This window comes from Scomber japonicus, chromosome 11 (genome assembly GCF_027409825.1).
Source record: "Scomber japonicus isolate fScoJap1 chromosome 11, fScoJap1.pri, whole genome shotgun sequence".
Classification (NCBI taxonomy): Eukaryota; Metazoa; Chordata; class Actinopteri; order Scombriformes; family Scombridae; genus Scomber; species Scomber japonicus.
In genome coordinates, this window is record NC_070588.1 from 27,150,337 (window position 1) to 27,178,004 (window position 27,668).

Consider the following 27,668-nt stretch of genomic DNA (forward strand, 5'->3'; position numbering starts at 1 on the left):
ACAGTGCTGGTTTCATACAGCTGATTAAGACTCACAAAACCAGACAGCAGGAATGTATTAATGAAGTCACCTGGTTTAGTGTTTATTTTGACTGAAATTCTCTAACTTTAAGCCCCTCAAGCTAAATAGTTTTCCTGACACACAGTGGAAAAAATCCATTCACAAGCAGATGATAATTGAAATCAAGAATAGTATGCATGGGTCTTTTGAAAGAAATTCTCTCTTCCTTAAAATTCTTGACTTAATATAAGTTATTTAGTTGGTTTTTGACACTGGTGGTCAGTGAAAATAATCAACTCGTAAATAAACACATGTAACCCTTAATGCAGTCTTAACAGTCTAACAGATAAAGGTCCAGTTTGTCAGACAGAGGTTTACATTAGTTCTAGACTAAAGACAAGATTGTGTGAAAGTATCCTGTGAGAATCAAGTCCAGTCTTGGACTAGACTTGATCACTGTCCGGGAAATCGTCTAGACTAACAAACATAATTATGGTCCCTGATAATTTCAACTTATCCTAAAATGATAGATTTATTGTTGATGCTTTCAAGAATAGCTCTGTTTTATTATAGTATAGATGATGATGCGTTTGCCTTCATACTAGTAATCATATATCCACAGAGGTTGTTGGTGATTGGTTTTTATTTGTAGGTGTAGGTATTTTTCTAAAAACTTGATGATGACTTCATAGCAACAGAAATGTGTTATTTACAATTCCATACTAGTATACAATACACTCTTTGCTTCTAGTATACTTTTATTTATTTAATGTATTTAATCCTTTATTTAAACAAGTAGTCATTGAGATATGAATCTCTTTTTCTAGAGAGACCTGTATACAAGATGTTTACACATACAGATAGATAAACAGACAATAAATAATTCAGACATACATTAACATGTACAAGCATGAAATAAGAAAAAAGTAGTATTAACAAATGACTATACTATACATGTTTTTTATGTATATAGAAGGTATGACATGGGTAGAGAGGGTGTATGACATGGGTAGAGAGGGTGTATGACATGGGTAGAGAGGGTGTATGACATGGGTAGAGAGGGTGTATGACATGGGTAGAGAGGGTGTATGACATGGGTAGAGAGGGTGTATGACATGAAACAAAGGTCTACAGCCTGAATCAAACTGTGGATCATCTGTGGTTTCTAAGCAGGCCATCAGATCACCTCCTATACTTCAGATATTGTAAAGGAGATATAGAATACGTCCGCTGACAGAAGTCAATGTCACTGTGACTTTGGAGCATAACTGCTGAGAAATCTTCACAAACAGGAAAACAAAATGTTTTTCCAAAAGATTTCATGCTTGTGTTTGTTTTCTTAGATGTTCATTGAGCTCTCTCACCACCAACCGCAATTTGTTTTAATGTCTTACAGCTGTGAGCCGCTGCTCCGTCTCCTTTGTGCATTGCACTGGGGGACTATAGTATCCAAAAACAGTACACTCAGGAAACATGCTCATTGTGAATGCTTTACTGACTAGTTTGAAAAAAGTGACAAAAACAAACTGCTTAGATTTGGTTTGTAGTCTAGACTTGGGACACAGTGCTCGTCTTCCCACATGAAGCACACAGAGACTCTCTTCTTCTTAGTTCTTGACTGATGATACTCAAGTGCGACCTTAGTAAAACTCTTTGTATAACCTTTGACCCTCTGTGCAGCAAACCCTGGCCTGCTCCATCCTGACCGCTCTGCTCAGCGAGTTCTCCAGCTCCAGTAAGACCAGCAGCATCGGTCTCAGCATGGAGTTTCACGGCAGCTGCAAGCGCATTTTCCAGGTTTGTTCTCTTTCCCCTGATCTAGATCACATGAAATGTTACACAACACTTTTTTTTATTCCCTGAATTCATCCATCCTTTTGTTCTTCTGCGACTCCTCTATGTTTAGGAGGAAGGCCTGCGTCAGATCTTCATGTTGACCATGGAGGTTCTGCAGGAGTTCAGCCGGAGAGAAAACCTCAACGCCCAGATGTCCTCTGTCTTCCAGCGCTACCTGGCTTTGGCCAACCAGGTCCTCAGCTGGAACTTCCTGCCACCTAATCATATCCTTTCTTTGCCAGAAACAAAACAAATCAGGAACACAAAGTTGAGGATTTCCAGATCTTGACACGCAATTAAAATGGATTGAGTCAGGAAATATATGACAGGAAGGACAGCAGGTCAGTAACAGTAACAACAATCCACATGGTCTTATGTTTGTATTTTTTGCCATCACTTGTACTGGTTTGACATTTTCCAGCAAATAAATAACTGAAATCTGATGTTATAATCACAGGACATACATTTTACAAGAGTCCAAAAGATAAGCACCAAAAAGCAGTTTGTATGTAACTTTAATGGTTTTGGAGGTTAAATCAAGTGGACCCAAGTGTCTGTGTCTACTGTAGACATTGTTTTATTTAGAGGTACATTGAAATTAAGATTAACGACAATCACTTTCTTTAAATAGCGGCTCTCCAAATCATTAAAAAATATATTTATTTATAATTTATCATCTCACCATTTTGTATTTCTTACACTAATGGAGCCAATAGATGTAAAGCATCCACTGCTGTTGAATCAATCTGTATTTCATTCCCTTTTAGATGGCCAAAAGTACAAAATAAGACCCATGTTGTCGAGGGGAAATTTTAGTGTCAGGCCACAAATATTTTTTATGGTCCTCCTCATGTTGAAAATGTGGCAGAGCTGTTTTAGGTTAAAGGGAGAGACTGGAATGTCTTCACAAGTGTGTTTAAGTGTGTTTATGTTTATATCATCACATAATTATACATGACTGTTGTTTAGATCAGTATGTGTTGTCTCTATAATGGCAAATCCATCTTTTCTTGTGTGTGTGTGTGTGTGGCTCAGGAATGCATATCCATCCATCAGTTTTACTTTGTAGTTCATCTCTTGTGCACACTTCCATATTATCTTTGCAGTTGGCCGCATTGTTGAGCGAACTTAAGTGTGTGTGTGTGCTCGCATGTGTGTGTGTGTGGCCAGTCTCATTACGGCCTAAATCCCGACCAGCCTGGCATCCTCTCTGCCTGTCTGAGGGGATCTGGAGTGGCGCTTGCTGCCAGCCAGGGCCATGTATCACTTTCAAAGAGGTGTCTGTGTGTCCATCCCCGTATCATTCCAGCACCCCACCACCCCTGCCTTGGCTCGAGGCTCCCCTTGGTATGCCCGGCACGATATGTGTGTGTTCTCAAAAATGCACTTTAAAGTCGTGTGTGTGTGTATGTGTGTGTGTGTTAGGTGCTGCAGACAATTTATAGACAACAGTTTAATTTTATTTAAGTGTTGTATGTGAATGGGTGTGTATCCACTAGCACGGCTTCTGTACTTCAAAGGGAACTTGAGATGTGAGGTTAAAGCAGGACACTGTGGGCTTTAAAATGATAAAATAACTCAATATTAAATATCCTTAATTCATTTTAGTTTGGCCACTTCTTAACTTTTCATTTTGCACCATAATCAATCATAACTTAAACGTCCATTAGTTTCTTTTTGACCAATACCTGCAAAACTAATGACACCCATCAACCTTAATTAATTTGTGTTGAGTGCTAATGTTAGCATTCTTAGTCTAGTCGCATCTTGACGTTGGCTTTTAGCTCGTTCGGGGCACCCTCAAAAAATGATTTAATACATTTAAATGAGTGTGAAGTAAAGGTTGAGGTGGGGTCTTTTCATGGTACTAGTTGCATGCATATAGACGTATGGTGTTCTGGTTTACTGATGCTGTCTTTAGCACACATTAATGTGTCAGCATTCTGTCTATTCGCATGTTGACATTAGCATTTAGCTCATTAGCATTAAGAAATTCTATTTAATTCAATTCAATTTAAATGACTGTGAAGTAAAGGTCGTTTTTTGTTGAAGTAACTTGGGGCATTCTCAGTCTCTTTTTGAATGTTCACTTTAGCATTTAAAAAGTAAATTTAACAATGAGTAAAAAGTAGATTTAGATGACTGTAAAGTAAAGGTTACTTTTTTTATTAGTAACCTGGGGTCTCTCTTCATGGTACTAGTTGTATGCATATAGGTCTGTGGTGTTCTGTTTTATCAATGCTGTCTTTAGTGCGAATTAGCATGTTAGCATTCTCAGTCTATTCGGATGTTGACGTTAGCATTTAGCTCATTCGGGTAGCATTAAAATATGTCTCTAACCTGAAGACACCCTAAAAAAAAATGACTGAATAAAATAAAATGACCGTAAAGTAAATGTTGATATTTAAGTAACCTAATGGTTTCTTCATGGTACTAGTTGTATGCCTATAGACCTGTGATGTTCTGGTTTATTGATGATGTCTTTTGCGCGTATTAGCATTTTAGCATCCTCAGTGTATTTGCATTTGAAATTAGCATTTAGCTCATTAGCATTAAGAATTGGTCTGCAGCCTGAAGCCACCCTCAAAAAACAATTAAGTAAATCTAAATGACTTTGAAGTAAAGGTTGATTTTTTTATTTTATTTTAAGTAACCTGGGGTCTCTTCATAGTACTAGTTGCTGTTAGCATTTAGCTGGTTTAGTTGGCATTGAGGATTTGTCAGTGCAGCAGTCTGCAACCTGACGACACCCTCACAAAACCATTATGTAAATTTAAATGAGCAAAGGCTGATTCTTAGATAACATGGCGGTCTCTTCAGGGTTTTTATAGATCTGTGGTGTTCTGGTTTATTGATGCTGAGTTGTCACACATGTTAAACAGACTGTCTCAGGGATTTGAAATAGCACATAAATTCTCAAATGAAGTGCTCTTCTTGAAATTCTCTGCATGTGTGTGTATGCGAAGTGTTCAGCGTCTGGGCTGCTGCTGAAAAGGAGAACAGATTGATGAAGACCACTGGGGAGCCCGAATAAGTGTAGCCGCCTGTCTGCAAGTGTCACAGCGCGCCTGTGCTTGTGCGATGTGATGCAAACGTACGCCAGCATGAGTGTCAAGGGGCCTCTCCTTAATTGCATGGCTGACAGCCGCCGCCTTTTTACACAGGAATACACACACACATACACACTTGCGCACACTCCTCAACTAGCTCAAAGACCCTTTTTAAAACGCCTCCCTCCCTTTGACGAACCGACCGGCATGCGTGTCATCTGTCCTCGCCGCCGTCTGAACCTCGGCCCCCTTCAAGCTCCGGTGTCATCTGGGGGAGGCACGCTCCCCCGGCCGCCTGTACGACACCGTGTCACTCGGCACAGAGCTCGACTCCGGCCAGGGTCGCGGTCAGGCCTCGAGGCCGCGGCGGGCGGTCAGGTGCTGTAAATGGCTGTCTGAGCTGACTGAAAGATCACCCCTCCATCCCCCTTCTTCTTCCTCTTTTTCTTCTGCTGCTGCCTCAGTGCCGCCACGATAACAAACATATTTTGATCCAATTTTGTGTTATTTAGTTGTCTTGAGCATCAGCGGGAATCTTGATACTCATGTCTGTCAAAAGTGTTGCTATAATAGCCAGTGACACTTTGTTCTCTAGCGGTTTCCTCTGTAGTTTTTTCTCCCACCTGTTCTTTTCTTCACCAGAAAGGAATGTGTAGATTTCACGGTATATCAGCTCACAGAAACTCAAGTTGTTTCAAATTAAAGCATGGCGTTCCCCCGCCTCCTTCCCTGATGCACTGTTGACTTAATTTCTCTTCTATTTGTTGACATGTAAACTTTGTCATAAGAGGAGCAGTTTTTTTTTTTATACTTAAGAAGAAGTAATAAAGTGGGATGAATTTTCCCCCAGAAGCCTTATGAGGAGTTATTCTTGTGTAGACGAGACGACTGTCGGCCCTACACTTGCCTTGGCCCGGCTCAGTATTCTCATTAGCTGTTCAGAGGTCAATTTATTGCCATTTTGGTCCTGAGCTTAAGGTTAGTGTTAGGAGTGTGTAAGCTGATGCTGGATGTTTGCCTTGGCCTGACCTGTGTATGGAGGATATTCAGCTACTACTGTCTAAACAAAGGCGGAGGAGAGGGTTCAAGTATGGGTAAAATGCTGATGGACATTGTTTTAGCCCAGATTTAAAATAGTTCTTTGACCTATGTCCGTTTTCTGCTGTTCTGCTTTCACCAGAGCTTTTTCATTTGCAGTTCTAAACACTGTCTGTGAGCTCTTTAATGTGTAAGATGCATTTTACACTTGTAAGTTAATTCAAATACAGTCAAGAATAACAAAGGAATGCCATCATGGAGCACTTACCAACAAAAAGACAAAAACAAAGCATGCATCTCACAGATTGTCATTTCAAATGAAGGCAGTTGAATATTTATTATACTAATATTTGCCAAATTACTAATTACTCCTTCAAGATGTCCTCATTTGTCTTCCTAGAATCCTCAGTAAGCATATAAGTTGTTAATGCAATGAAAAGGAGGGATGCAGTGTATACATTCAACACATATCCAACAATCTGAGGTCTTGAAAGTTTGGCATTGAACACAGTGGCATTATTGATATATGATTGGTTCAGTAGAGGCTGAATTAATGACACCTGCTGTCTAAACAGATGGGGGGCTAAACACTTGAAGGAAATGAGGAAAGGAAAGGGAGGGAGGTGGGGGCCAGCGAGGAGGTATTCCTGGACTGTTATTTCACATGGCGAGGCTGCAGGGGAGACTTAAGGCAGGATATATCACTTAAACCCTACCACGCGCCTTAGCATAGCGCTGCACTCTTTGCGCGGCCGGCTGGCAGACGCTCAGCCAGTCCTCCCCTCCGTGTGCAGCAGCAGGACCATCCTCAGTAAGGATCAACCATAATGAATAGAGGATACAGGAGAAGCTCGCTAATCCACGACTCTCGGTCTCGAAGGTCGCTCAGGCTCGCAAAATGTTCAGATTACTCAGATAGTCCCGTTGTCGGGTATTTAAAGTACATATGAAAATACATCCAGGTTAATCTGTTAAGCGCTTGAAGAAATTGGAAGCGAAACTCGAATTGTGGAGTCAAATTAGATTACACATAATCTAGTCAAGTGGCATGAGGGACCGTACCAGTGGTTTTGCATGATTAAGCTTATTTACTAATTATCACATGTACTTTTCAGTATTTTATGTTTTTTTTCTACTGTTCTAGGCATCTATTGGACTCTTGAAACTTGCTTGAGTTGTGTAATCAGTTAACTTCTAGTCTTGATGTATTCTTGGTGTAACCCTAATCCTAATCCTTACCCTAACCCTACCCTGCATCATTAAGGTAACATCTTATCATGCATTGTTCATTGCACTATTTTCCAAAATAAAAGCTAAAATGTGAGTGTGAACAAAACACAACCAACACTGTTTCTCCAACAAGAAAAATGAGGATAATGTTTCTGACAGAAAAACTTGAATCTTAACCTTTCATAGGCTAATAAATAATCATTTACTGTACAAGAATGAATAGAAATAAATGGTGACCAGAACTGTTGGAAAAACACATTAAAAACATGTAAATCTGTATTGCATGCATTGGGAAATAGTCTGCAGACATGTGAGTTCTAGTTGAGGAACTAAACACTCTGATTTTGATCCTCTTTTAATAACAGTTTGTGTCAAGCATCACAAATCAAATCTGCGATGACACTGAGCCCACATTTTCTAAAACTTTTAATCAATAGCTAATCCGCTTTTATGGTAGCAAACATGTGATGTGGTACCAAAATGGACAAACCCACAAAAAATAAGACAAGATTTTAAAATGTAAGCGTTGACATATTTTTCTGGGGTTTCGCGGTCGCCATAATTCAGCTTCTCATGTCCACGCATGAAAGAGCTCAGCCCCACATTTGCCGTTTTGTAGCCGCGCTGGTTAGTTCATGCATAGCAACGCGATGCTGAATTACAACCCATGAAGGAAAGAATGATGAGTTTTTATTGCAACTATGTTCCCCTCAAGCTTTGAAGTGGGGAGCCCGAATGTCGATGCGCACTACCTGGGCTAAAGGTCACCATGAAAAACCATAAATACTGGATGGAGTGTCTGTTACTAAAGATGGGAAGTCGAAAGAAGTCTGCGGTCCAAATGAAGAGACAGGCCAGGAAATGAAAGTTGAAATGATTGTTGATACTCTCCCTAAGTGACTGGTGGGTCAGACACATCTACCAGTAGCAGTTTTATTGGTATTTGACCGGTGGCTGGTGTTAATTAAGGTATTACAGCGTGTGTTTATGTGAATTTTGGCAACCGCCTGTGAGAACCCGAGGGTGTGTGAATCTGTCCTCTCGTGTGTGTTTTTTTTTTTTTTTTTTTTCCTTTTTGTTTTTTTAATTTAAACTCTCGCGGTCGGCGGTTGGCATCTGTCATGTATCGGGTCAGCCCCGACATGTTTGTGTGTGTGTCGTTGCGCGTCTGTTTATCTGTCAGTCTGTCACATCCCTCCCAGTGGAAAATTGACGTGTCGCATTAGTTATTCTCGAGCCCCCGCTGGAAGGGTTGAGATAGTAGCAGGTGATGTCTTTTAAAAACCCACCAAACCACAGCCACATGTCCTAGTCACTCCTCGTACATTACTCATCCTGGAAGCATGTATACTACACACACACACACACACACAGAAATACACACACAGAGATACACATACACACGCACACATACTCATATATGGCTTAAAATGAAGCCATAAAACAATCAGAAGTAGTTAAATATTTATTTTTAGATCATGCCATTTGTTTTCAAGGCAGTATTTAAATGTTTTGTCATCATCACATAACTATAAGAGAATTATGCATGTTTTAACTTAGAAAAACACACACAAAAAATATAAAAGTGGGTAAATGGAATAATTACTACACAGAAACACATCATATCTATGTTGTTACCTATATATATTCAGTTTTATAACAGTGAATAATTAAGGAATTCGGAAACTATTTTTTTGTACATTTGCCAGCAGTCATCCTAACATCTGCTTTTGCTAACATGGAAAGATTTCATGGCATCAGGCAGTTTGTATTACTGTACCGTCACCCAGCTGCTTTTAATGGTAAAGGTCGCCTTATGTTATAGGCTAAACGGCACAGAAGCAACATGCCTCACCTCAAGTCTGCATTGTTCCCTCTCAGCAGATCACTCCATTTGAGTGTTTGAGATTCTGTTATTTGAACTCAAGGCTCCAATAGTCCTGAACACAATTAAAATATAGTGTGTTAAATATTTTTAAGAGCTCTGTTGTTTCGGGTTTCAAAGATGACGAATTCTTTTGTATTCAAACCAGTCAAGCAGAAAATGAAATGTTTTTAGACATTCTTTGATACATTTTTGTATAAACTCCCCTTTTTAATCCCATAATTTAGAGATTTTGCATCTTTTTTTTTTGTTGTCAAAAAACCACGAGACCCATTCTGTGTCTCTGTCCGGCTTAGTTTGGCAGTTGATGTCGTCGTGTAGTTATCATTCCTGAGGTCTCTTGTGAGTTTTGCCTCAGTCATATGATCTTTAGGAGGGTTTGGACAACCTCTGTCACCAAGGTGGTCCCTCCCAAAGGAGCCGGCCCCTGTCTGCAGGCTGCAGGACTGGCTCAGGACTAAATATCCACTTGCTCTTTTGCTTTTTTTCTCCTCTTATATCTGCCCTGACTGTTTTTATCTTTGTTTGAACACAGGGATTTTACGTAACCTGGTTCATTTTGTGAGAAACAACATTAAGACAGACATGAAAGTTGCCGATCAAGTTTTTGAAAGCAAGTGGAAGAAGGAAAATCACAGAAAATCTATAAAAAAAGTAGAGAAACATAAAGTTCAGTCACATTGCAGCATACTTCTTACTTTTTCTGCTCTCTCTTTCTCTTCTCAGAAAAGTTCAGTTAGAGGTCTTCTGCCTCACCACGACTATTTTTAACAAGGCCTGAAAGCCAAGCATTGAACGGACACACACATACAAACACACACACACACACACACGCACACACACAATCCCACAGACCCTTAGACAGGTGCCAACTTTTGTGCCGAAAAGCACTGTGGTGTGTTGTTGTGGGGCGTGTGCATGGGGAGTGACTGTGGGCTGGTGTCGGAGTAATGCGTGACCTCGCCGGCCTCTGCCGCTGTTTGGCTTTGATCGAACATTCCTCTGGAAGTTTCCCCCCCTCCTGCTGTCACCGAGCCACGGGATAGTGATACAGTTTTGTGTGGGTAATGGAAGAAAGAGGGAAAGATTGTACTTCTTTTTTTTTTTTCTTTTTTTTTTCTTTTTTAAAAACAAGCAAGCAAGCTACAAATCAGCATACACAGAATATGTTATACTGAAAGAAGAGAAGATTGTTATTACTGGTGGTGGTGGTTGTGAAAGAATGGTGCTTTATTCAGTATCCTGGATAGAAAACAATCAAATAATTCATATTCTACTAAGCCACATATTGTCTGTCATAACAGACTCACGCTGTGAAGCCAAACATTGTTGAAACCCACAGCACTTTATTTAATCTTTTATTGAAGATTTCAAAAGTTTCCAAAAGATAGCAGACAAGTTGAGTTGAAATTTGGAGAGATGTTAAAAATGAAATGTCTAATATTTCCATTTGATACAGCAATAAAGCATTGGATTTTACAGTTTGAATCAGAGCTGAAACAATTAATCAAGTATTTTGCAAATCCATTAATAGTTTTTGTCAAAATGCCTCCAACTCTTCTACTGTGAGAATTAACTGCTGTACTGTGTAAACTGTTATATTTGGATTTTTTATTGTCACTCAGACAAAACAAGACATTTAAGAAGCACTTGTCACAGTTTTACAGACCAAACAGCTGGTAGATTCATAATAATAATGGTGATCAAATAATTGTTAGTTTCAGTCCTAGTTTGAATATGTCACTCAGTGTAGAAATCATGCTGTAGAGTCACTGTCAAACAGTGTGGATTAAGATGTTTTACAACCTAACAGCTACTTAAAAGTAAATCAATGCTCCTGTTGTCCTTGGGTCAATGATGACCTTGGAGAACAGGTGTTAACTCAAAAATGAGGTATAGTTTCATTTAAATGAGGGCTGTTGACCATCATTTCCAAAAATATATGAAAAACCTCTGGTAATAAGTTGGAATGAAGTTAGCTAAAAAGGTCTAACACAGAATTGGGTGATCATTTATATATTTAGTTTTATAAACAGTCAAACCGTCAAAAAAGACAAAAGTTGCACAGTTGACAGAAGTTGACATAACAGGAATGTTAAGGAGTGTTATGGCTAATGAAGAGACGAGTGTGTCTCAGGATTGTAAAATGTTCTGAGAGTTTGTTTTATTTGTTTAGTCATGTCCTCGGGTCAGTTTTGACCCGGGAGAACAACAGCTTTTAACTCAGAAATGACGTGTAGTTTCATTTAAATGCGGCCTATTGACCATCATTTCCAAAAAATGGTTAAGAAAACGTCATGACTAATGAAGGAAAGAGCGTGTGTCAGGACTGTTAGTACGTTTGTTTTGCTTAGTCATGTGATGGGAAGTAACATTGAGATAGGATAGGAAGAGGAGAGAGATTTGATTGGCTGGGAAAAAAAGACTTGTGTAGTAAAGCAAGATGAGAAGAGTGTATGCTGAGGACAAGGAGACTTCTTTTCCCTTCTAAGTAAGGAAGGACTTGTGAAAGCAGTTTAAAGAAAAGAAAAGTTTGATTTGGTGTGTGTGTGTGAGCGAGGGATTGTTCTGGACGAGCCAAGGAAAGAACATGTTGTGAGAGTGTGTGAAGATGTATTGAATGACAGGAAGTGTTGCGGCCACGCGCGTGTCTGTTGTGGGTTGGTGAAAAGCTCCTTGTGGGTGTAGAGAAAGTCTTCAATAAGAAGAGAGAAAGTGTTGCGGGGGCATAAAGACAAAGAAAGAAAAAGGACAGATTTTGAAAGGCATTAAGTTGAAAAAGCCTTTATAGCTTTTAGAAGAGAGAGTGTGTGTGTGTGTGTGTGTGTGTGTGTGTGTGTGTGTGTGTGTGTGTTTGGGGGGGGGGGAGAGACAGCATCTTGTTAGGGTTAAAGAGAGATTTGGGAAGCGGTCAAGAGGAAGAAAGGGTGTGTTGATAGGCAATAGAGGAGAAGTGAGTCAGTATTAAGTTTTAAGTGTGGAATGTGTGTTACGGGGGCAAAGAGAAGTCGCTCCGGTCTCAGAGAGCCGTCAGGAGAAGAGACAGAGCGAGCCCCGATTGGCTGAGGAGGGAGAGGGAGTGTTCCAGGGCCAGTAAGGAGTCTCGAGGACATCTTGCAGAGGAGTGGACTAAGAGGCAGAGCAGCGCAGAGTGTAGATTAAGCTGCAGCCAGAGCGTGCTTTAAGGTCTTCGAGGAAGCAGAGAGGAGAAATCTGAGTGTGCAAAAAAAAAAAAAGAGGAGGAGGTGAAAGAGAGGACAAGAAGGCAAAGAAGGGGTGGCAGTCAAGAGGGTAAAGATTGTGTGTGTGTGTGTGTGTGTGTGTGTGTGTAGGGGGTGGCGGGGGGTGAGAAAAGAGAGAAAACAGGAAGGAGGAGAGGGAGAGAAAGAGAGAGAGAGAGAGAGAAAGAAGCGGCTTTGACGGTGAGAAAGAAGGCAAGAGGTTTTCTTCTGCGGGTGAAAACTGGCAGATGAAGAGCTGACGAGGGAGAAAGAGAAGTGAAGGGAGGACAAGAAAACAAAGCAGCCAAAGAAGGAGGGGTAAGGAGAGTGGCGGGGTGGGGTGGTGGGGGGGGGTAAGAGAAATTAAAAAAGAAAAGAAGAAGAAAAAAAAGAAAAAGCTTTTGTGTAATAGTAAAGATTCCCAGCAGTAATGAGAGGGTGAGTTAGTTAACAAGTGACCAACGAGTTTCTGCTGAGAGCCACGAGAAAGCCTCAAGACTGCCACAGACAGACCAAAATATACCCATTGAGAAGGGAGAGTAGTGACAGGAGCTGGTGTTTTTGTGTGTGGCGCTCCTCCTCCTCCTCCTCTTCCTCATCTTCCTCCTCCTCCTCCTCCTTCTCATGCTGCTGTTGGCCTTAACCGGCAGCGGGTCACTGGGGCGCCACTACATCGCCATGTTCGAGGCCACGCAGAACGTCACGCTCAAGCCTACGGAGTCCTGGAGGGAAGCGCTACTGGACACCCGAGTCATGGACCTCTTCTTCACTGTAAGTAATCTCATCCTCATCCTTCCAAATTTTTGTCTTTCGTTTCGTTCGTCTGAAGGTCCCCAAGACTGTTTTCACACCTTTTTTTTTTCAATTTAAAAGGCAAGCAGGGTTTTTGATTTTAAAGATTGTTCATTTTCAAGCGAAATCTGAATTCTGTTTCATTTTAAACACAGCTTTAAATTAACACGAGGACGCCTTCAGTTTTAATGAATGTGCATCTATCTATCTGTATCCTTCTGTTTTCCCTCCATTCATCTCTATCCTTCTATCACTGAAGTCATTTTTCACATTTTTCATCCAAACTTGAGATCTTCCTCTCTCCTACTTTTCCATTAGAACTCTCTTGTGTCCTGCTTTCACCTTATTCCTCTTTCATTTCTTTTTTTTTTCTCTCTTTTTCTTCTTCTCCTGACCTCAAGCCGGAGGTTTATTTACGATAAACAAAGACAGACAGTTTGCCTTTTCATGTAGGGCAAAGAAATCTCACTTGACCTCGTCTTTTTTTTGGCACGTGCAAGTTTTCGCTGGTTTCTTCTCTCTTTTTTTTTTTTTTTTTTTCTTCTTCTTCTTTTTTTTTTCCGGGGACGCTCCATTAAGTAGATTTATGGCTGCTTTTGCAGTCGGGGTCGTGTTATTGTGTTAACCGTTCAGAGAGGACCGCCCCGGTGAAGTAAACGTGTATTTTTGTACAGGGACTTTTTTTTTTTCACAAAATTTATTTTATGTATGTGTGTCTGTGTGTGTCTGTGTGTGTGTGTGTTTATAAAGAGGAGGCGGCCCACGCTGGCTAAAGTTAAACGGTGTGGAAGAGAAAGTGTGGAACAAACCGGTCAGCTCTTCTTCCATTCAGCATCTATCCAAAAAAAAAAACCCCCGATACTGCTGCCATATACCACTCTGCCCCAGCCTTCACCTACTGCTACCTGCCTCACTGTTACAAAATACTGCTTCCCTACCCTAAAGCATGTCTGTCAAATGTGAGTAACTGCCACACTAATGGAGCCCTCTGTATGTCACAAGATACCTCTCCATTTCTCAAACTCCTTCTGCCAAAAGCTTGAGGACTTCTTCTTTCCAGCCGCCACTCTATCACTATCTACGTCGCCTCACATCTCTACCACTCTTATCTCTTACCTGACTGCGCGCACGTCGACAAAATCGGGACCCTCGCACCAACAGTTGGACGACGTCTCAGCCCCCGTTTTAACCCTTTTTATCAGGTTGATTCAGCATGTTGAAAGTTCTGTTGATCCACCAGCAAAAGCAAAATCTTGTCAATTTATCTGATGAGGCTGGATGAGGAGGACAAACACACACGACTTATTACTTAGTGGTTATTTCCTGTCATGCACAGCACAACAACACATTGCGTAAACATTTCAGCGATCAAGTAGCTGTTGGCCGCGGTCTTTAAAATTGTCTTGATGTGTCAAGGTCTTAAATCTGCTATCAAATACTGCTGGAGGCCACTCGCTCATTGCTAAATACATTCTCCTCTGGTGCTGTTCCTCCCTCTGTGAGTCTTATCTGAGAGTAAGTCCTGTTAATGACTTCTTTGTAAATGGCTGTTCATTTTGCATGTAGATTGATAGTTTGACTTTGTGTTGCTGTCACAGTGCAACTTTCCCTCAGTGTTGTTTCTGCAATGTAGTTGTTGCTTTTAGATGAATAGTTCTTATTCTTATTCTTGTTCTTTTTCTTCTTCTTGTCCTTATTCTTGTTCTTCTCTTTTGTTCTTCTTTTTCTCAGTCTGCTTATTCTTGTTCTGGTTCTTCTTGTCCCTGTTCTTCTTTTTCTCATTCTTCTTTTCCTCATTCTCATTTTTCTTCTTCTTGTCATTGTTTATAATTGCTTCTTCTTCTTCTTCTTTGTTTTTTCTTCTTTTGTCAATCTGCGTCTTATTCTTTTTCTCATTCTTCTTCTTCTTCTTCTCAGTGTTATTATATTATTTGTCTTATAATTACTATCATTAATTTTATGATTTTTTAAATATTATTATTATTGCTGCTGGTCTCTAAGAGTTACCAAACATAATATCATTGTATGCTTACAATGTTGTTGTTAAGTTTTAGAAGTTGTAACTTGCTGGCTGGATTTGTGTTGAACTTTAGACAATTGAATCTGAGAGTAGAAGTAAATAATGACGTAGTAGGTTTTGTGTTCATCGTATGAAGTGCTTTTAATGTTTGACAGATGGTCCATGCTTTAGAAAATATGTTTCAAGTATTTTACCTTCTAATACTCATGTTTGAATTAGATCATACTGGAGAGACTTTTCTTTGAATTATGGAAATATGGAATCTTGAATTGTGAACATATTATTATGTTAAGATGCATAACAAAACACATTCACTCAGTTGTTTCATAGTTAATTCTTTAAGTCTCTGGATATTTATTTGGTCAGTTAAATGTGTGTTGTTGGCTTGAAGGCTCCTGCTGTCATCAGCTGTGGTTTGTCTAAAAAGATCAGAGCTGTAGGAAACTGATCCTCAGGTGTCTGTGCTGCTGCCTGACTCTGTGGTTATCTGCTTTATGCACCCCGTCTGGATTAAAGTGAAAATGAACAAAACAAAGCCGCAGTGGAGATGAACAAACACGTTGCGTATTCTCACCACTAAATCTGAAGGCTCTCTGCTTTGATTAAGCACCGTTTTAATGACTGTTTGCTTGCTTTGCCTTCAGCTGGACTTTTGAGGAGGAAAGAAATGATGAAAGAATAATTGTGTTTTGTCGTGCTTATTCGCAGTCATTTTCCAGCCCTGCTCCTGATAATTATCACTCATTGATACTATAAATCGAAGCCTTTTTTTCACGCGGTTGAGAACGTGTCTCTCTCCAACTGTTGCGACAAAGCAATCACCAATAACTGGAGCTGGCTTCAAGCGGCGAATGTAATCAGGGCGACTGATATACAAAGCACGGAGAGGCCTAATCAAGGGATTTAATTGGCCGACGCTGGCAGTCTAGCATTGAATAAAAATTTCTGCCATTTTTCGGTGGGTTCTTGTTGCTGCTGGAATCTTCAGGACGTGTTTTGTGTCGGTTTCAGTTTTCAGGCCTCCAGTCTCATCTCTTGCTCTGGTATTTCTAGTAGCTCAACCGTTTGTTATTGTAAGGCCGCTGCGGCACCGTCAGCTGTCTTTGTGTGTGCGTCGTGTGCATTTTTGTGTGTGTTGGCACATATCTGTCTGTATGTGTTTTGCGAGTACGCTCAGCATTGATCTCAGTTGTACCTGTTTCTATGTAGTGTGTGTGTTTATTTAATTTAACGGGGTGCTCTGCTGTCTCAGCTGCTGTGTCTCCTCAGCTGTGAGGGGGTAACATGCTGGCCAGGGTGTGTATGTGTGTATGTGGTGGTGGTGGTGGTGGTGGTGGTGGGGGTGGGGGGGGGGGTGCACAGAGACACGCGCCATCAGGGTCACAATCCACAACGGACCAGTGGCAGGATTAGAGCCCGGCCCCAGGATTAGGGGGCCCCTGTTAACAACCACAGTAACCCCGCACCCATCACTCACATACACACACACACACACATAGCCGTCACCCTGTTGAGGGGCTGTGGGGAGCCTGCGTCCCTCTGTGGGTGGGTGTCTGTCAGTCTCCCATTAACTAGCTGCAGCACTCGGCTCCAGGCTGCTGTCAGTGTCGTAACCACGAGGTTTGATTGGTGATCAGAATCTATGACTTGAAACATCACACACACATTTACATGCTTTTTATTTTAAATAGACTATTAAACAATAACTCCATTTCATCACAATTTGAGTTTTATTTTTGTAGCCTGGCTGTCATTCCCATCTGTAATAAAAACTGCTGCACTACAGAGATCTGGAAATAAAGGGACATTGCAAACAAGAAATTTGATGGGAAGTAACCATGAACAGTCAGATGATTTTAATTTTAATACATTTTAAACAACATCCCAGCTTCACCAAAAAAGAGAAAACAAAGAAAATATTAAAGAAACATTGAAGTTATGTCTCATTGCAAACATCTATCATTGTGTACAGACTGGCCTCCTGGTTGCTGTAGATAGTAACAACAACAATAATAATAATAATGACTTTATTTGTATAATAACACCTTTCAAAACAGTTGTTACAAAGTGCTTTACAGAACATAGGAATACAAGAAAACTCAATAGATCAATCACTAAATCGATATGAATATGTCTTTAAGTACAGCGAAATTGAAATGATGCAATCCTTGAAAGTGCAAGAAAACTATAATGATAAATAATTGCGGGCTTCTAAAAAAATAAATTAAAACACCACACACAAAACATTCACATTCTGCAGGTATTGCATGATTCATATGGATATTGCACACTGCGTATTTACAAAATGTTCAAGTTTTTGCTGTATAGCACCAAATCACAACAGAAGTTGTTCCTCGACTTCTGTCGAACACTTCTCGTTGGACATCTAACTAAGGTTATATCATAATCTGATTGTATGGCAGCTGGTCCTGTCACTTTTTCTTTTAGGAATGTTTTTTTTTTGGTGGGGGGGCAGGGGGTGGCTTGGGCATTTTAAAGCCTTTATAGCTTTTATAGCCAACAGGGAGAATGGGAATGGTAGGCAGCAAAGGTCCCCAGCAGGATGTGAACTGGGGAAGTTGCAGTTTGTGGTCACTTTATTAATCCCCAGAACACTTGGATGTTGTAGCAATGTTGCTATGTTCCCAAGTATCAGTTAATACAGTTTTGAGTACATGTTATTATAACCATCATCATAAAGTCAGAGTTGTTATGATAAACTGGAATTTCCTCTAATTAGCCTGATTACCCAAAAACAATGGGCCAGTGATCAGGGTGAAGTGAGAGGAAATGGTTAATTTTTGAATAGCCAATGGTCCGACCAATAGCCAGCAGCCCCCTTTGAAACCATCCAGATGTCGGACGATGGCTCCAACATGATTAAAACATATTTAACATAACCGAGATTCCAGCTCAGTCGGCGAGTTCATCCACACATCGCATTAAACGTACAAAGCGACGACACGAGATAACACACGAGTCGGATCATTATTAACAGCTTTGAATCCCAGCCAGGCTCGAGGCCAGCCTTTTCACCTCAGACTGACAGGATGAGCACATATTGTGGGAAATCAGCTCAGTAATTATGCAGCGCGTAGCAGCCACTTTGGCGATCCACCAAGTGTCATCCCGGCCCCCAAGGTTTCATCTATTTTTCCACTTCAGCTGGTGACAAGCCACAGCTCCGAGATTCAAAGGAGTGATTGAAGACGGATGGAAAAGACCAGGGGGAAGGACAAGAGATGGGGAAGAGAGGGAAAGAAAGAAGATCTGGAAGAGAAATCAAGGTGAAAATGAAACAAGAGGCACAGGAATAGAAAAGGACATCATTTTATGTGTAGAGATAAGGGGGGAAGAGATGGAACAGATATATAATTTAGAGAGAGAATGAGAGGAGAATGCAATTTTCAAGACAGTGAGAGAGGGGTTGGGAATAAATGGACCGTGGCAGATTGAAAAAGGAAGAAGACCTTGGTGATTGTTGGCTTCCTCCAAGATAAAAACCCCCTCGGCTTTTGTCCTTTAACACCTCTTGATCACAGTGCACAGCTCCCCTCTAAAAAATAAACCACACACAAACTGAGGCACACACCAAACATCTGTAATTGTAACCTCATCATGATGTTTTTGTCTTTAGTTGAGGTTCATTTTGGCTCTGAGTCATTAGAGAGCAGCATTAAATTATGATTTAGTGTGTAGACACATGCAAACACAAACACAGAAAACCATGCAAGATGGTTTATGTCATCGCATTAAATGAACATGTGCATACACACTACAGTCACATTACATACACACTAGTATACAGACAAATACACATCCACATATCTAGGCCTGTCACGATAACTACTTTTGTTGGACGATATATTGTCTCAGGAATAATTGCGATAAACAATATTATTGTCATTTGAAGACCTTGTAAAGATTGTGATTTGGTTCAATCTGATGCTGAACTATAAATCCAAACCTGAGCACTCTAGCAGGACTTCTTGTATGATATCCAGTTTAACACCACCTGTAACCCTAACCTTAATCTAAACATCATTCTATCTAGACCTGTCACGATAACTACTTTTATTGGATGATATATAGTCTCAGAAATAATCACGATAAACGATATTATTGTCATTTGAAGATCATTTTATAACATTGATATAATGATGATATAAAAGCATTATAATGCAAGGGGGGGGCAGGTGTGGGACTGCCATTGCTGGTTGGGGACAGAGTTATTTACCATCCGGACAGGATCTTAAAAATTTAGTCATAATCCCGCATTACCCTCATTTTCACTATTTAATGATGATTAGACATATTTAATAGCTTTTGTTTTCATTCATTCATTTTTTAATAATTGGCACAGCTTCATCCATCTGTGACCGGTAGCAATCACAGACTTGCTCCAAAGCATCAAGCTTGTAGCTCGTCAACACACTGTCATCACCTGAATAGCGAGATGTGTTAAGCCCATTGTGGAGGGCCATTATGGAGGGCCACATGCTCCGAAGGGAATCTTTTTTTGATAGATTTAGTTACCTCTGCTATGTACTCTATGTGCAAAATTAAAAAGGGTTGGACGTCTCGCTGTGTGAGCGTAATGCCACAGAACTTTTTGTCATGTAAAGCCCCACCGAGTTTCATCTCCGCCTCACCTGGAGTATTCATCAAGTCCCCTCTGGACACACGTTATCAGTTGTGGTTTGCATCCTCCACCACATCACTCCCTCTTCTTTCACCTCATTTATCAATGCCATCGCAATTATTGGGCTTTTTAAAGAAACTTCAGATACTCAGCTGCCCTGACATTTTGCTATAGCATGTAGCAAGAGACAATGGACAAGGAGGTCATAGCAGTAAGACCAAACACAGGACAAGACTACATACTATGCACACTTGCCTCCAGCTAAACAGAGGTGTGAATAACTTGAAGTCATATCATCCTCAATATAATCTGTCAAAATGATGGACAGCCTTCAGATTTTTCCGTCATTGTTTAAATAATTCAGTCAATGACGGAAAATATTCGGTTAACGCGACCTCTGTATACGTCTATATTTATGATCATCTTCATTGCTATAATACATTCACTTAACTCTCATGACTATACTGTATTTAAATCTGAATTCATATTTGTGCATTAAGAGGTTGTGCCATTGCCACTGTAGCAGACATGTTCCTCCTTAAAAAGTGTTTTGTTTCAGTTCCACATGTAGCAAAAATATCACCACTGCAAAACTGCCTGCTCGTCGCCTTTTATCACAGTGAATGAAACAATGTAAATAACGATACACCACAGAATAGCGTCATCGTCAGTCATGAGACATACATGCAGAGACAGACCTTCCCTCTGTCTCTGCTATGACTAAATAACTGGCAGAATGGAGACATAGTTACAGCTTGATTATGTACAGTCCATCCATGTAATGCTACGGATGGTGCTGTGATTTGGTGAAATCTGATGCTGAACTATAAACACCTGCACTCTAGCAGGACTCCTTGTACCATATCTAGTTTAACACAACCTGTAATCCAAACCTTAATCTAAACGTCATTCTTACTAGACCTGTCATGATAACTACTTTTGTTTGACGATATATTGTCTCAGGAATCACGATAAATGATCATTTTCGAAGATTATTTTATACCATTGAGCATAAACATGAGTGGGGGTTGGGATTGGAGAGTGGATGCTATGCTTCTGTAAAAACACAGAATGCCATTATAGTTAGGGACAGAGTTATTTACCTTTTAATTCTTCTACAGTCTCCACTCAGGACATACACAGTGAGGAATGGAGGACACTACTCACTTAGCCAATGTGACAGTAGCTGCTAATATGAAGCAATATTGAGATGAAAAAAATGATCAAGGTCATGTCCATGTATCATACGATAAGTCCATATATAGACATGATGATGATGATAATTATTACAGTGACTATATTTACTGTGCGATAAGACAATAATTATTGTGACAGGTCTAATGCAGAGAAATGCACAGTATATAATCTAAGACTATAGATAAGTGAGATTATTGGTATGCCGGTAATACAGAGGTAGCCATTCCTGTAATATCTCTGGTTGTATCAGACCATTTAGGGCAATATCACAAATCAATGAGTCGGCCTGCTTGGATACTGAAGTATTTTTGCAACGATTCTGATGTGATTAAGCACCATTACACTAACTGGATTTCCCAGAAACTCTCCCATGTGGTCGAATTTCCCAAAAACGGACCCTATTCTGATTTATAAAGCCATCCAGTCCTCACAAAGATAGAAGTTCAAGAGCGTGCACACACACACACACATACACTAAAGCATTTTGTGTTTGGCCGGTAAACACAATCAGTGTGGAGTGCTGGGACTGATGAGGCTGCAGCAGAGGCTGATTCTCCTCTGACCCGGCCTGCAGGCGCACTGTAACCCAATCTGAGCGACAGAGAGGGAGAGCGATGGCGGAAGACCGTCAACGAAAGACAATAAGTTGGAAGCAGAGTGTTGATTTGAAAAAACAGAAAGATGAGCCTGCGAGCCCCCCGGGGAAACAGACACCAGGCTTTGTCTCCTTCTATAAATATCATTCCTCATTCTCTCTGCCTCTCTCTCCCCCCCTCACTCTCTCTCCCTCTCCTTTTTTTTTCCCTCTCTCGCTCTCTCATCTTCATCATCATCCTTCTTCTTCCACTCTCTCCTCACTGTCCACCTGTCTTTCTCTTTCCCTTCGTTCTCTTTTATTATCTCATTTTTCATCCCTCTCCTTCTCTTCAATGGTTCTCTCTCTTATTACACACCTCCCTTTATTATCTCCCCATTTATACTCCCTCTCCTCAACAAGGCCAAAATATATCTAAGGTTCAAAAGCATTTTATTGAATCAGAATCCTTGGATCTGCTTTTCAAATCTCTTTTTATGCATTTAAGTTCATCTTTCAACATTTATAAATAACTAAACTCAAAGAATCAATCCGTCTTTAATCACCTGTTTTTGTCTGAGCTAGCAGGATCACTACAGATGTGAACTGTAGATTAATGAACCTTCACAACCTCAGAGTAGTTTAAAATATTAAACATGGATTAAATATGTATCCGACACATTGAAATAACAGGTGTTAGTTTATTTTTCACAACCTTCTTGTTACAGATACTGGACACTCTGATGCAGACCTATTGCATTCATCTTTCAGTATAAATGATGCATATATATATATATGTGTGTGTGTGGAAGTTGGGAGATTCTGCTCCTGAAATTGACGCCAGAGAAGAGTCACCACTCAAACAAACAAAACACACAGTCCACTTGCAATCTAACAATCTGTGACTTGAGTACAGTCACTTCCAGAGGGCATCATAAAGCGCGATATAAACCCCAGTCCACTGCCAGAGCAAACACAATCAGCTTTGAATTAGGAAACGCCAACAACAGCGCCTAATGCTTTCGCCGATAACCAAACCCATTGATTAATCAGTGTGCGAAATCTGCCGTCACCCAATCTGCATTCTCCAAATGTTTCATATTGTTGTATCTTGTTCTCTCTCTTTCTCTCCTTCCGTCCATCCCACTCCCCTCACACTCACACACACACACACACACATGCGTTGCGTATCTCTAACTATAGTCAGACTCAAGGCGACTGGCATTACTGGCATCGCATGGATCATTCGCTAGTGCAGCTGCTTTTTCAGAGCTCGTGCTGTTCAATCCTTTGGCCTTGCGCTGCCTCTTCCACCTCCTCTTTCTCTCTCACTCACTCACTCACTCACTCACCCGGCAACCCCCCCCTTCCCCTCTCCCTCTCCCTCTCCTCCCCCCTCCCTCTCCTCTCCACCACCACCACCACCACCTCCTCCCCCTCTCCTCCTCCTCCTCCTCCTCCTCCTCTTCTCGCTGAGTGCTTCCAGAGGATGACTTCACGCTCTGGAAGAGGGCAGCAGCAGCACCGAAGGACTACAGCGGCTACGCTACGTTAGCATCTGAGATCTCTTCCCAGGCAGCAGTGTGGCATACAACCAACCAGGCACGCCAGCTGGAGAGCAGTGACAGAGAGAGAGAGAGAGAGAGAGGAGTAGGGAGAGGAAGAGAGAAAGAATTTTTTTGGGGGGGGGGTAGGGAGGAGGCAAAGGAGGAGGAAGTGAGAAGGGGCAAGGATTTTTAGAGGAGGAGGAGGAGGAAGAGCCATCGAAGAGAGGGAGGTTGAAAGTTTGATTGCTTCTGTAATGGAGCCATGCGCTGGCATAGTTTGTAGAGGCGCCGAAGAAGAAGCGTTCACTCTGGATTTAAGAGGATGACAGCTCGAGAAACAGGAGAAGAAGGAAGAGGGGAAAGTGCTCGGACCAGCTGAGGAGAGGAGCTCACAGCAGCTCGCAGGAGGAGGAGGAGGAGGAGGAGGAGGGGGAGAGGAAAGCAAAGCAGTGGAGCTCCAGACGTCCGCATAGTACCGTCAGTGGAAACACATGTTGCTGAGAGGCTGTGATGACTCGCAGCACTGTTCTCGCTGCTATCTCACCACACGCGCATGTGTCCGCCTGAGCCCGCGCGCAACAATCGAAAGCAACAATGCCTCTCCCCCCGTCAGAGCGCGACAGCTCAGCATCGGCAAAGCCCCGAATCCCCCGACCCCACGGCTGCTCGCAACTGAGATGAGACTGAATCCAGCAGACCCTTTCCCATCAGGAGTCGGATCTTTTTCCCCCCCCCTTCTCCGGGTTTGATTGAGGCTGTCTGTGGACTCTTGTTTGTTTGAGACCCGTGGGGGGGCGGGCAGGGGTTTTGGGAGTTGGGGGCGGAGGGGGGGCGGGAGGGGGTCACCGTATCTGACAGACGTGTTGAAAATCAATTCGCCATTTTGCCTGCGCCTCAAGCTTGCTGGGTGGTGGGGTTACACCAGTGAGTATTAAGCCCGCCTGGTATCAGCCGATCTGTTTTTGAAAGTGGTGACAGGAGGATGAGAGGCATGTTCATCGTTTTTCGTGCTTGGCCAGTGACTTTTTCTATTTCAAAGCGGCGCTCTCTGCCGGCACATTAGGGAAACATTTCTAGATTGAATTCCCCTTCCTGTGTTCCTGTGTAGGAGATTATTTGTTTCAGCACCCAATTAAAGTAGGAGTCATTTGTTTGACTTGCTCTGCTGTGTGAAGCACATGTCCTGTGTTTTCCTTAGAGGAAGAAACAAGAAACTAAAAGGGAGAAATTAATATTTTAAGATATTTTTTAGCGTCATGACGGAAGTAATAATAAGTAATGTTCTCTCTCTACGTAGATGATGACCTTATTTCAATACAACTAATCAAATCTTGATTGCGGTGATTGATCATAGGCAGAGCAAGACCCCACATCGAGCCAAACAGCAGTTTTGTACCTTAACTTAAACGAGCCACCAAACAAACATTCACTAAGGGGAAAAACTGCACCGAGCTGCTCAGCTGCAGCGTATTAAACAGGATGTAAACATTCCCTCAAAAGTCGCGTCGGTTCATTTAGACACTCTTAGGGAGCCTAACTCTTTAAACCCACTGCTAACAAAAACACTGTCTGGCCGTGACATGCAAGACTGCAGCACAAGTTTGTTTATTTTGTCTCTTGTTGCTCTGCCGGTGTCACCAGAACTCAGCCTGCCCGCTGCTGTCAATCAAACACAGACACCAACACCGGCCCTGCAGCAGGGCGACAAGAAAAAGGAGCCTGCTCATGTTTTCCCAAAGACCCCTTTAGAAAGAAATAAATACTATTAAATTGACATTTAAAATACAGATTGACATTATTTTTTACAGCAGAAAGGAATGACTAAATGTCATTTTAGTTGGACTGAAGATGAAGAGTAATTCAACATATCTGATCTGCATGTGTCCGGTTGTGTGTTTGGTGAAAAGAACAAATCTGGTGAACAAATGGTTTGAAATCTGTTTGATTCAATCTGCATTCATTCACCAATCCTGAGTGTGCACGTGCTGCCACACACTGAAAGATGTGTATGAAACACACTTTGTGTGCTTGAACTTGCCACCTGAATTTTAAACAGTCATTTGCATATTTATTGAAAACCTAATTTTGAGATTTAGAGATTAAAATTTCCAAACTCAGATTTTTTTAATCCCGATTACAAAAAAAGGAATAATAACCGCCCCCATTTCAAATTCATAATCAACTGTTAAAAACAACACAAACATAAATTCAGACCTACACACCATAAGGTACCACAGTAAATTCAACATGACCCCTTTTTTTTTTTTTTCTTTGGAAGCGGAGCAGACGGGTTTTAAACAGCCTTGTTGTCAAATGTCTCCTGTCAGGTTGGGTTAGAATAGGTTGCTGCTCTGTGGGTGATCATGTTCTCTGACCTCCCTGTGAAGCTGTCATAGCTGTTCTGTCTGAGTCTACACCACATGTGTCAAAGCTTTCACCGTCACATTTTTAAAAGCACCTCGCTCAATGTTCGTGCTTCTTTTTCTGTAAATGTTAATCGTTAGTAGGTGGTCGAGAAGACAAGACTGAATCGGTTTTCAGTGAATTATAAAGTGGTAATATGCAGGAATCTCTCTCTACTTTTTTTAGTCCATCTGTTCTTTACATGTGCACTGTTTCATTCTAAGAACTAAATGTTTAAAGTTGACTTGATACGGCTGCCCTTGAACACAAACCGACTGAGACATCCCTTCTCTTTCTCATCTTCCAGGTACACAGGAAGATTCGGGAGGACTCCGACATGGCCCAGGACTCCCTCCAGTGTCTGGCCCAGCTGGCCTCCATGCACGGGCCCGTCTTCCCCGACGAGAGCGCCCAGATCTCCTACCTGGCCCACCTGGTGGAGGGCCTGCTCAGCATGATTAACGGGTCAGTGTGCTAGGAAACATTCAGTCCATCGCTGCAGTAATAGCGGTGACAGATATAGCAGCAGAGTGCATTATCACTATTCATACAGGCATTGTACTAGTAACAGTATAAGACATAGATGTTTATGGGCTTCTGTTGTGGTCGGTTGCTATCACTCTGGTTGTTGAAGACTGTTCTGTCTGTCTTCGCCAGCAGTATATTAATATAAGGTGTTGTAATGTGAGAGTATTAGAGAGTTGTTGTTTCTATGAAATGATTAGATGTTTCTTGCAGAGTGTTAAAATAATGTACTTTAGTTTGTTCATGAAGCAGTGATGGTGATCACTCTGGTGACTACAGTACACTTTCTGCATTAGATTCTTTTTTTTTTAGTACTTCTCTGTTAGATGTGAGGTTTTGTGGAAATCTAGCTCATTCATTTGAATGATGCTGGTCCAGTTGGCATTGCAGAATCTATAGATAACAGAGCCACTCACAACACTTCATCCAGCAAGGCACTGCACTGGCCAATCACATTAAAGGTCTTTTCAGTTTCAAATTGTCAAACCTGACCCGAAAACAGATCTGTGAAAACCTACTTGAACCAGACATGCGTAAGTTAATTTTCAAAAAAGAGAAACCTGACCTGAGGGGGGGACAGAGCACAGACCAGACCTGATCTAAACAGACCTGGACCAAACAGAGCTGATTCAAAATGCAATCAACCTGATCAGGGAGGAAACACAAACACTGGCAGCAGCATGATGCACTATCAATTCATTTGATTACTAACAAGCAGCTACGGTGGGAAAGAGTAGCAATATAAAAATACAAAACAACATGATTTGTTTATATTTAACACTCATTCAAATCATAGAGATAATAACTAAAAATCCATTTCCACCTCCTGTACCAATAATAAAAGCCTCTGTAGCAAACTGACAATATTCTAACCTATTTACTCTTCATTTGATTTAATATAAATTGATAATAAATGCAATATCTGTGAATCAAACTCCAAAATTAATTTACCAGAATACATTTTACAGATGAAATAAGTTTGTCCTCAGTTCTGTTTTTTCTAATCTTAATCGACTATTTGCATAAAACAGCAACAAGACTGAGTTTTCCCTCTTTGTGTTCTCCTTTTACTTGTTCCTCACACTGATTCTCCTCACTCCAGTTTACATTCTCTCACTCAAAACACCGTCTTCCCCCATGATGATTGCGACACACCACATGATGATGATGATACCACACACACTCAGGTCCATTGACATCCACTCTGGACATATTGACACACAAAACCGAGACTCAGCAGTAAAAGGAGACGTGACCCAGTTACACTGAGTAGAGTTTTGAGCCAGGGTCACGTCTCGGTTCTTCTACATTGAATTGGACCTATAAAGACCTTTTTTAAATCACACCCATCCAAACACACATTCCTGGTGGATTACTTTTACAGTATGTATGAACAGCACATCTCTGCCGTTTACCTCAGCTTTCAAACAGGTTTTTACAACCCTGGAAAATGATCATGGCCGCAATAAATGTTTCTTTTGTTGTGACAAAGTATTAGAAAGTGCTGTGCCTGAAAACCTTCAAAGTAAATATATTACAAACCAGCTGATTTTATTGTCTCAATGGTGCCCCACCAACGCAGCCCCCTGTGTTGTTTTAATGCTTTTTCTTTCACTCTGCACGTCCGCTGAGTCAAATCAGCAGGGATCCTTCAAAGCCACTCTTTTAGTACAAAATCCCCACTTTGTGTTTTTTTTCCATCCACAGT

General features: G+C 41.2%; 1 protein-coding gene across 1 annotated transcript in view; it reads left to right on the forward strand.

Moving 5' to 3' along the window:
• xpo4 (exportin 4) overlaps positions 1 to 27,668 on the forward strand; it is a 64,386-nt gene that overhangs the window by 10,024 nt on the left and 26,694 nt on the right. Inside the window, exons 5-8 of the mRNA XM_053328898.1 lie at positions 1,681 to 1,797; positions 1,907 to 2,060; positions 12,919 to 13,031; positions 25,743 to 25,900. Coding sequence (XP_053184873.1) covers positions 1,681 to 1,797; positions 1,907 to 2,060; positions 12,919 to 13,031; positions 25,743 to 25,900 — 542 coding nt within the window. The remainder of the gene's footprint in view (positions 1 to 1,680; positions 1,798 to 1,906; positions 2,061 to 12,918; positions 13,032 to 25,742; positions 25,901 to 27,668) is intronic.